Consider the following 11,485-nt stretch of genomic DNA (forward strand, 5'->3'; position numbering starts at 1 on the left):
CTTAACACGAAAACGCTAGAGCTTATATACAAAAGGATTTGGGCTTCAAAAAAGATATACAATAGCTTAAATGAACCAATGTTAAAGCTAAATGATGTCAAATATATACAATTATATACAAAAAAAACAAAAGAGTTCAATTTCAGTTTTGTGAAAATAATTTTATGAGAGATGGCAGTGGGGAATCTTCAATAGTAGGACACCAACTTTCGGAGGGTGTTTTAAAGTTAAGAAGTGCAGAGAAAAGAACGTCATAGTTTTCACTTGAGTACCTTGTACAAGTAAATATATTTTTCGTTAGTAAACACCTAAAGCTATAACTTAAATACTGCTAGAATAGCATATTTTTTAAAAGTTTTATTAAAAGTGGTTTTAAAATAGTTAGAAATGTAAATTTTTTTCATAAACTTAAAATTGATTTTTGACACAGTAACATGCTTCTGCATCAATGACTTAAAATAGTAAAATTTCATATTAATTTGAGTTTATTTTTCAAAAACTTGAACTAACCTTGGTCGCTTGCGCATAGTTCTCCAAACACCATCTTTTTGGCAGGTTTTCATGTATAAATTAAACAACATTACATGCACTGTGCCAGCTATGCCAAAAAAGTCAATCTGTGTAGATGTAAGTAAATAAAATTATCTTTAGACATCAAGTCTCTCAGCCTGGCAACTTATTTTTTCAAAAAAATAATAAAAATTTATACAATATCTTTGTTAAAAACGCCAATGTCATAAAATTATTTATGGTTTATAAGTTAATAAAAACATTAAGTTAAATAGGTTAACTGACATGATAGTTCCAAGGTTTATTTTGTTCCATTTGCGAACACACAAATCCACTTGTTCCACAGTTTTTGATGAATGCAGTTGAGGAGGGAAATGCTTGCATGTCTATTGCTCGGCCAAAATCTATTAACTTAAGTTTTATTCCATAAGGTCTAAAACAAATAATTGTACAAAAGGATTTATTTACAATTAATAGTATTATTAAAATACACAGACAAAATTGAATTAAGATATTCAACAAAGTGTAAAACTGTCATTTAAAGGAATATTCAATAGTACATTATTTAATTTACTACTAATGGTAGGAATAAAAAAAATAAATTTAAAAGTTTATTCTAAGTATATTTCTAAAAAAAAAAATAAATTTAAAAAAACCTACCCATTCATAACAAGAAAGTTGTCCGGTTTAATATCACCATGAATAATTCCGACAGAATGAAGTGCATGGACTACAGACATAATTTCACATGTTAGAGTGTAATAACTTGTCCGTGGTTTAGTTCTAGATGCTTCACACTTCGTCACCAAATTCTAATAAAAAATCATGTATTGCAAAAATAAAAATTGACTAATAAATAAAAATTTTTACAAATAAATAAAAAATGCAAAAAAAGAGTATCAATTAGTAATGGTTTAAAATTTTTATTAAACAAAATGCATAAGTTTTGATGTAATGCTTTTTAAATATTTAAAGAACTGTTTATTTCAATTAAAAGTCTTGTACTAACAAGTAGGGTCCCACTAGAAAGCAAATCAGATACAATTAATGATGAGTTAGTGAAGAGAATTGTGGTTGATATATCCATAATTTGTTCAATAACCTGATCAAGACCTTTGGTTTTAAACCTTCTTTTAGTTTCTTGGGTAATATATGTTTCCCAGGGAAATGGAGGTTGTTGAATCTATATGGACAACAAAGCTAACAGTTCGCATTTTTATGTTGAAATAACTAATAAAAAATAAATACACACTAGATAAATATCAATTTTTTGATTATGTTTATGATGCTTTTTGGTTAGGATACATTACTTTAGCAGTAATCTCTTTTAATTCTAAAAGTTTGTTTTACTTACTTTTAAAGCATATTCTTTGTTTGTCTTTTTGTTTACAGCTTTATGAACTTTTGCAAATCCTCCTGTTCCAATTACTTCAAATAAGGTACACATGTTATCATTTCCTGTAATATCAAAGAAAAATTTGTAAAAAAATTAGTGTGCTTTGGGTTTATTTATGCTGATGATGCAAACCATAATTAAACATTGCATTAAAAAAACTCTAGAAAATGGGTATATTCTTCTACACATGAACTTACTCATACCTAAATCTATGGTTGTTCCTTTTTTAATAAATGGCATTTTGTGGTCAAATTGTGTAGTATCTTCCAACAGACAACTCTCTTTTAATATCTTTTCAATGATTCTGTCTTCCCATGGATCATTGACAATATTAAGTTTCTCTGGAAGAGACTGATCGGAGAGTTCTCTTCCAACATCAGAGTTCTCTTCCAACATCAGGGATTTCATTGGAGCAACAACAAAATCTGTTAGAAGTGAAAACATTGACAACATTCGGTTATATATTGAGAATGTATATCAAAGCAATATACTCAACAACTTTTAAATAATTTTTGCCTAATTTATTTTTCTTGAAATACGTAGGTTAAATAACTTTTTGGTTACCTAACCTAAATAACTGATATTATTATAAACCACAGTTTATAAAACAAACCTGTATTTTCCTCGATGTCTATACTTAGCAATTCTACTTCATTTGTTAAATCCAAACCCATAGATTCCAATCGATTTAAACTCATTTCTTGTTGAAAACCAAAATTAGTTTTGGTTGTGTCGGTTAAATCTGATAAGAGTGGACATTGAAAAGTGCCGTTTTTTATTTCAACTTTGGTACTTTGGGTAGCATTCTCTTCATGGAATGTAGGAAAATGTGGTTTTGAATTGTTGGGTTTGACCACAGAGGAGTTATCTTAACAAAAAAGATTTTTAAATTTTTTCATATTTACTACCATCTACCGTTTACACAAAATAATAGAAGGTTCAGAATATTAATGTTATTATTTTTTGATGTAATGCATTGTAAAAAAGTAAATCTTATTAAACAGTTTTAAATTAATTATATACCTGGCAACATTGAATGTCCCACACTTTCTTGCAGTGGTTTATAAGTGGTTGCTAAAATATCCTTCAAAGGTTTTCTAGCAACACTTGAAGGATAAATAAATGATTTTGCATTTGAAAAAGCCACACTGTTATGTGTTTCATGATCAATTCGACTTTTTGATTTATCAGATTTGTCTGATTCATTGCTGGCCTCCAGAATAGGACTAAGAACCACAGAAAATTATAACAAAGTTTGTTTTGAGTTGTGATTTTAATGACATAACATAAATAACCAAACTACAAATACACATAAAATATATATATAGTAGAAATTAACTGGTACCTTAGTTTTTTTGCTGACCCTGGTTCTTGATTTTCATCAGCAGGACAAGTGTCCTCAAGTTTTAATTTGTTTGTCAGTGGTTGTGGCCAATATGAGGTGCTTTCCGCAGAGATTTTGTTGTTGTCCGGTTTAAAATCCATTAAAATTGTTTCTTCAGAGCTTCTTTGCAATTTGGTGAACACCGAGTTGCCATTTTCTAAAAAAATATTAACAAATGTTTTTTAAAAAAAGTTACCTCTTAATTTTACAAGTATTTAATTAAAAAAAATGTTGTTTTACCTTTAAACAAGCCAGGGGTGAAAACTGAATTTTGAAGTGTTGCAAAATCTCCCTGGCCACCAGCAACAACAAAGTCATTTAAAAATTCTGGTTCGTTTTCATTACCATCACCAATATCAGTACCGAACTAAAATGGGGCAAATTTTATTTAAATAATCTTGAGTTGATTAACTTTTAGCTATTTAGGTAGCTTTGTAAAAAGTGAGTTTATTTTGATTTTGTAATGTTAACTTACCTGAATTTTAGAATATCCATTTTCATGATCTTTAGCAGTAGAGCTAAAACAAAAAAGTGGTATTCAAAAAAATAAATTTTTCTGTTTAATTAAAAATTTTAAAATCAATTAAACGTATGTACTTGTCATTAACATTATCTCTTAGAAAACAAAAGTTTTTCTTTTTAGGTGGGGGGTCATGATGGATATGAAACCCAGAAGTTTTTACATCATTTTGTTTCTCATTATCATTATCATGAAATATTGTGAAAGGAGCTGTGTTTTTTGGAGGTGGGGATTTAGTCGAGGATTCTTCCCTATTTACGGTAGTTGATGTTTTGCTATTTTCATCCAAAAAGCTGGATATCGGTTGATGAAACATGGCAGAAATCTCACCTTAATAAAAAAAAACGAGATTCAAAAACATGGTCTGATAAAATTGTAATCTGAGAATCAAAAGTTGTTAAATAAAGTTAGCTTTTGTAAATAATTTTATAGTTGGTCTATCTAAAGAACTTTATTTCTGCCTAGTAACCGAGGTGCAATTACAGTTTGCATTTTTGGTGAGTGGGGATGGTTGACTTAGTTTGGAATAATTTCGAGATTGGTTATAAGAACTTGAATCAAATTTGGTGGAATGCATTTGGCTTTTTTCTTCAAGTAGTGGAGGCCTAACAGTTTCCACTAAATAAAAAATAAGAAAATTCTAAATAATTAATACTAACCCCAAAACGAATAAATTAAACTTAAATTGTTATATTTTATAACAAAATGATAGAGAATCCCTTACTAAACTTAATTTCTTACTAAATATATTATAAAAAAAATTTAAACAATTCTTCAACTTACCGTAATTACTGTGTACACTTTGATTGTCTTCTTCAGCTTTAAATAAATGCTACAAGAAAAATAAAAATTAATCTCACATATGTATGAGCTCAAAACTCAACCAGCAAGGTTACACCATTGATAAAACACAAAGATTTGCAATAGATCCACATTATAAGAGTACTAAACATTACTCTATAAATAACCTATAAAGTTGTACTTCTTTTATTTCAAATGCAACAAACCAAACCTTATAAGATTTTTGTTGATTAACATAGGAAAAACATTATTCTATACTTACATCCTGTTGTTGGGATTTTAGTTTTTCACAAACAGAACTAACCATTATCGTCATATCTGCACAGTTAACTTGTGGACTTTCAACTTCATTCTTTTTTTAAAAATAGAAAAATTAATTTGATTTAGTAACTAAGTCAAAGTCATGTAACACACTAATGCGAACGAAACAAAACATTTTAATTGAGTTTGTTAAATTTATTAAAGAAATTTAAAAATTATTTCTTGACAGTTCTAAAAAAATAATATTATTAAAATCATAAACATACCTCTACATTTTTTTCCTTGATTAAGTTTAAAAGTTGATGCATTTGTTTTTCTCTTTTTTCTAGTTGTTTTTTCATTTCGGCCTCTTTCTCTTGCCATTCTCTCTCTTTCTCTTCTTTCCACAACAATTTCTCTTTTTCAAAAGCCTCTTCCTCTGCATAAAAATTACAAAATTTTTATTTCTGTAAGAAAACTGAAAAGCTGTAAAAAAACTGTTTAATTTTACGAATAGAGAATAACTTTTAACTTGGAGAACAAATATTTGCAATCTTTTAATAATGAAACCAACCACTTTTTCTTAAGTCTTCTTTTCTTTTCTTATAAAATCGAGCAGCCCAAATCTCTTCTAAGGAAAATACACCAAACTTTGAGTAAACTTTGTTAACAGGGTAATGACGAATCTAAATTTAAACAATTTTTATTGTAACTAAATATTTTAAGTATATACCTTTTAGTTTAAATAAACCAAACAAAAAATGTATATATATATGTAATAAAAATTCTTATTGATATACACATAATTAGTTACTAAGCAGACTTTAAATTATCATTTGATTTTTTAGTTTGAATAAGAAATTAACACTTAAAAATAAAAAAAATTCTGTATTAGATTACATTGTTTGGATTTTCCCCACCATGAATTTCACCAATTCTTTTGTGTTCTTCTGAAAACTGACCAACATTTTGTTCGCACGATAAAAAGTTCTCGATCTCAGGTTTAAAACCTGATCCTGATAAAATAATTTAGATTAATTTTTTTTTTTTTTGATTTTCGGTAAGGATTAAATTCAAACAAGTTTTAACAAAAACACTTTTTATTCTGTTTGGTTTAGGTAAAATTTATATATATTTACCCTTTTTCTCGGTTTGGTGGGCATTTTTATTATTACTTTGATTTATTTTATTTTGCTGTTTAACTAACGATTTAACTTGATGGTTCTGTTAAGAATAAAAAATAATTGTTAAAAAAATTAAATTTCTATTACATAAAAAATAAAGTAAAAGTAAATAATGAAAAAGTTTACTTCATTAAAATCGTTACCTGATTCTCAAATTGATTTTCAAATAAGTTTTCTTTATTTACTTCTGTTTGTTTATCAGAAGCATACCCATCAACTGAAATATTGTGAAGGCAGAAATTAGTATAACACCATTAGTAAAAGTTATGATAAAAACAAACAACAACATATTATTTACATCATTTCACATTCAATATCAAAGCAATTTAAACTTTTAAATGTATACACTAATAACAATTACTAGGCAGAAATGTATATCACAATTTTAGTTTAAATTTTTGTGAGACAAACCTAGTTTTTGTTTATCAAGAGTTGGATTGACTTGACTCACAACAGTTGAAAGAGGTGTGCGTTGCTCTCTGCAAATGCAAAATTGTTCAATGTTATAATTTTGAAATACTAGTAACATGCAGATTAAAGGGCCTATACAAATGAACAGAATTAATAAAGGACACAAATAAGGCAGAAAAAAATAAAGCAATTTATATTTATAAATAGCCTCTGCATAATAACAAAATTTGTAATTTTTTTTTATTTTCCATAAACTGGCACATCAAATTTTTTTCAATTACTTACATGTCCTTAGTTTTTTCTGATTGCTGTTTTTCTTGTGTTCTTTCATGAAACAATCTAAACAGATTTTTGATGTCAAGTTTTCTATTGTTTAACAACCAAAACGCTTTTGTGTATACACTGCTGCTTATGTTCAAAACATTAAATAATTCAAAATTTATATTTTTTAAATGGGAGCTAACTCACAAAAAATACCTTTTTAACTGAGTTAGGAGTTCCATGGGTTCTGCCAAATGTTTTTCGGCTTTAACATAAATTTGATATGCTTTTTCTGTTTTTCCAATCTTTTCACAGGCATCTGCCCATGCAGCATAAAAAGTAGCACATTTAACACCAATACCCTGACTTTTCATGTAAGGGAACATACTGATGTCATTTTTTACTTCAGCCATATTCAACCATGCATTAACATACCTTGGATCATTTCTATAAAAAAAAAACAATTAATTAAAAACAGTTAATTACTAGTTAAATAAGGATAATTTGTTAGGAGCCTTACTTTTTAAGGTTTAAAAAATGCATTCATCTAGTACTTAATACTGTGCTAATATTTTTTATATAGCCTACTTACTTGTACATATCAATACCAATAAAATTTGAAATAAACTTAGTAAGAATTTCTTCATATTCTTTGTTTTTTTGAAAATGCTTTAAGGTCCATTTTAAATATCTAAACGAAAACCATTTTAGTAAAATAATTAATATATATAAACAGTTGTTTAAAAAATATTGATTACTATTAACTACCTATTCCAAGCATCAATTGAATTGTTCTCATTATTTATATTATTAATTAACTCTTTTTTCTCTGCCTTAAGTTGTTGAACATCTTCAACGTTTAGCTGTATAATAAAATCTTGTAAACAAACGTAATAAAACAGTAAAATAATTTATTATTATTCTTTAAAAAGTTTTTTTGTGATTAATATTTGTGTATTTGCAAATGATAAAGTATTCTCACATTTCCAACATCCATTACTCCCAACAGCGTCTAGGAGCTCTGCCAACAAATTGCAGATCTAGCTGTTTAGTCGTTAGTGTTTAACTTTCAATGATATTACACACTTAAACCAACAGATCAAACTGTTTATTAACAAAAAAACAAAATAATACTGATTAAGTGAAAATACAATTTAGTGAGTAAACAAGTGCAAAACTGACAGACTGCAAAAATTAATTTATAATTAATATTGGAAAGGCAGAAAGGTCATACGCCAGTCACAGTCGGTATACAGAATATCTCAGTATCTGATTATAATTTTATGTTTACATAAGCATATCTACTTTATAAAAAGCACCCTTTAACTATTGTCAGACTGTTTACACTTAAACGAAACATCTTTATTACAGATATTGATTGGCTAATTTTGAGGTCTGTCAAACCGCAAAGAGGGTCAGACTGTCTGAGTGACGCTGGCAGACATTTACTGACAGAAAGGCTATACAATTTTTTTCCGCCAGATATCAAAATTGTAATCTCAAAACAGCATTTTTATTTTTATATTAGTTTATCCTCGGCGTAAAAAAATTATTTTCACAATCTTTAATTGCTGCCAATACACAAAATAAAATACGCAATAAAATACAAAAAAAGATTTTTGTTTATAACATCTGAACTCTCTAAAATACACATTAAGTTTTATTATAATTTTTATTTTAGAAGTAAATTTGTTTATGTGGAAAAACACCGATAACAGGTGTAAGTTTTATTATATACATTGCTATCCATATAGCTACTTCCAGTTATATACATATGCGTTGTTGTTTTAAAATGATGACACTTTGACAGTTCCCTTTTGTGAGACAACATGTGATGAATTACAAATACGAAGCAACAAGGCAGTCATCGAAGCCCTAAAATATAGTTCCATTTTTATCAGATTTTTGATTATAAAAAAAGAACGCGTATTTATTTTGAATGCTTGGATAAGTATTTTCAATCGTACCTACCTTATCCCACTAAGACATTTAGCAAGTAGAAATGGGGTCACCCAAGTGTACGTGAACGAAATACACAAACATCCGTTACCGAACACCAGGCTTGGGTTTTCGTTGGATAAATAGTCAATAAACATCAATGTGACTGCTGGGGCGGTAGAAAACACAAAGAGCGTTGTGATAGCAATAAGATATTGTAAGCTGCTTAACGTCCTAACCTAGGTATTTAATATATTCAGGTTAGGCCGAGTATATAAGTTAATGCAAAAGCTTGTTAATAATATAACTGCATTACCAATACTTGTCTTGATCGAACCATCGATCTATGTCTTGTTGATTTTAAATCACAAACAGATTTAGTGTCTACACAAATTATATCAACATGTCCTATATCAGCCTCGTTTGTACTTTCAACACACTCCTCAACTTTGGACGAAGAAAGCGTTTGGAATCTTTTTGAAGCTCTACAAACACAAATATAAATAATATTTAATTCCAAAATATTGGGGAAAAAAATGTTCAACCCCTCAACCAAAAAACACTTTAAAAAAGGTTTATAAGAAAAAAAATACTTTCTTATTTTTCTAAACAAACAAGTTACCTGTCTTGGCAATATCTAAAATGCCGTTTTGTATCTCGAATAGCCCTCCACAAAATAGTGATAACAGCCAAGCAGCAAAGAAACCAGGCCACTTCGCTTACAACCATCCAGTCATGTCTCATAGGCGGCCATACCCGGGAACATACTCGAGTTAAACTACCAAGATCGTGAACAGGATAGCAGCCAGACAGACACGTGCATACCCAGGCACAACTCCAACCTAAAGGTGCACTGACCACATATAAGAGCGGTACAATCCAAACAACAGCAATTTTTATCCAAGCCAGCTGCGTTCTCTTTTTGCGATCAAAACCTACAAATTATCAGATTTTATTTCAGTCATACTTAGTAAAGTTTTACTCTTTGTATAAAGTTAAAATATGTTAATCTAAAAAAGTAGTTATTATCTTGAAATTTTTATAAATCTCACCAGCAAGCAATTTGGCTAACTCTTTTCCTTCGTCAACTTCGGTATGATTTTTTAATGATAACTTTAAAGAGTGAGTTCCAAAAAGTAAAGGTGCATGAATTGAGTCACGAATCGCAGAAACAAGTATTCCGATATTACCACACATGACAAGAAACATGGACGTCAGCATAGCCCTAAAATAAAAGTAAAAAGTACATGCTTTATTAATTTTACACAACATGTGTATACTTTAAGAAAATTACCTGTAAAATGCCCACCAAGTCCGAATATCTTCTCTAACGACACCTTGGCGATGCAAAGATTCCCTATCGGCATAGCCATCCAATGCAAAGTACAAACTTAGTATTTGATAAAGACCAAGCAGGGCAAAGACAACGTTCGCCAACAACGTGCTCCCAACGTGCAAGTACACATTATTTTGGCGTAACTTCTGACGATGTAGAATAATTGCCAACAATACAAAACCATTTATAATTAATGCCATCGAGGGTAACACCGAGAAAAACAGAAAAATTGGAGTTCTTCGAATCTGACACAATTCATTACTTTCAGTTGTGTTAAAACTTGCCGCTGTACTTGAATACTGAGCACTTTGATATTTAACGTATTTCATGTTTGTGGAATTGAGAACGTTAGTTAACGATAGCAAAACGATGTGCACAGTTATATATATATATATTAACACAAACGCTTTTTAAAATCGTTTTTTTACTGCCTTGGTGAAAATGGCAACGTTGCCTTTTGTAAGTACTTCCTGTCTAAACATCTCTAACACGAATTTAATTAAATCAATGTACAACGTTAAAAACAGTTTCACCTCTTATACCTTTGATAATTTACCAACGCAGACAACCTTATTTAAATTCTAATTACTTTGACGTAAATCGTATTTTTTTGATCTACAGTTATGACAACTCATTAAGGAAGTCGTAGACTATATTTAAATTAATGCAACCTTAGCACAATGGCTAACTCTAAAACAGGTTTACACTTTTTTACAAAAATACAATGTTTTAAATAACGTTTTCAAATATCAGGTTTCGTCTTTTTTAAGCCCCAGAGAAAACTTTTACAGTATATTTTATTTGTTAAATGCCTGACCTTTATAAAGGAAACTCATGTCAAGTTTAAATACCATAAAAATATAAGAATACAACGAATGATTTTTTTTAAATTCATGCTAGCAAATTTCCTAAAACTAAAAAATTATCTAAAAATATACTTATTTAATTTAAGCTTATTAAAAATATATATTTAAGTTTATTAAAGTAATGTGGTATAGTGGTTATAAAATCGATTACGAGCCGAATAGTTTCGGGTTCGAGCCGCACCATTACCATAATCGCTTTTAAGCCCGACGTTAACGGTCAGGCACACCGTTCTCCAATGTAAATGTAAATCCTATCACCTTAAGTATAAAAAAAACAAGAAAAAATTAAAGTATTACGAAAGAAAACATTAATATAACGTGAAATTGACAATCTGAAGTTGGTAAAACAATTAAACAAATTTGTTAAGTTTTAATTTTACACAGAGAAATTTTTTGATGAAATGATATAAAAAGTATGTCTAACAGTAAACATATAGGTCGCTTCGTTAAATAAAAGACGGCCGTTTTATGGACTTGGTAAACAAAAAAGTTAAAACAAAAACATAGGCTAAGGCTTATAGAAGTTAGCTAACATTCTCATAGCAGTATACGGTATTTATTTTTTGATTAAAAGTGTTTTATGATAAGCATTTTTTGAGAATTACTTGTTTAAGCTTATTTGACATACAGTATTATTG

The 11,485-nt window shown here is 28.8% G+C and overlaps 2 protein-coding genes across 2 annotated transcripts; both read right to left on the reverse strand.

Annotated features, from left to right (window-relative positions):
• Nucleotides 1–42: 42 nt before the first annotated feature.
• On the reverse strand, nt 43–7,812 carry LOC145744164 (uncharacterized). Its single transcript, XM_082562287.1, has 27 exons — nt 7,690–7,812; nt 7,476–7,570; nt 7,300–7,398; nt 6,924–7,154; nt 6,732–6,785; nt 6,447–6,514; nt 6,179–6,252; nt 5,991–6,075; nt 5,752–5,867; nt 5,426–5,537; nt 5,139–5,290; nt 4,874–4,963; nt 4,594–4,642; nt 4,294–4,428; nt 3,888–4,140; nt 3,766–3,808; nt 3,531–3,657; nt 3,252–3,447; nt 2,930–3,132; nt 2,520–2,774; nt 2,110–2,331; nt 1,865–1,968; nt 1,520–1,693; nt 1,171–1,322; nt 796–943; nt 511–617; nt 43–272 (listed from the first exon to the last, which is right to left on the reverse strand). The coding sequence occupies exons 1-27, from the start codon at nt 7,702–7,704 to the stop codon at nt 143–145; spliced, it is 3,489 nt and encodes a 1,162-aa protein (XP_082418413.1). The 5' UTR covers nt 7,705–7,812; the 3' UTR covers nt 43–142.
• Nucleotides 7,813–8,247: 435 nt separating this feature from the next.
• Nucleotides 8,248–10,522, reverse strand: LOC145744572 (uncharacterized). The gene is made up of 6 exons (XM_082562452.1): nt 9,940–10,522; nt 9,698–9,870; nt 9,268–9,580; nt 8,962–9,130; nt 8,679–8,884; nt 8,248–8,582 (listed from the first exon to the last, which is right to left on the reverse strand). The coding sequence occupies exons 1-6, from the start codon at nt 10,308–10,310 to the stop codon at nt 8,495–8,497; spliced, it is 1,320 nt and encodes a 439-aa protein (XP_082418578.1). The 5' UTR covers nt 10,311–10,522; the 3' UTR covers nt 8,248–8,494.
• Nucleotides 10,523–11,485: the final 963 nt, after the last annotated feature.

The sequence above is a fragment of the Corella eumyota genome, chromosome 1 (genome assembly GCF_963082875.1).
Source record: "Corella eumyota chromosome 1, kaCorEumy4.1, whole genome shotgun sequence".
Lineage (NCBI taxonomy): Eukaryota > Metazoa > Chordata > Ascidiacea > Phlebobranchia > Corellidae > Corella > Corella eumyota.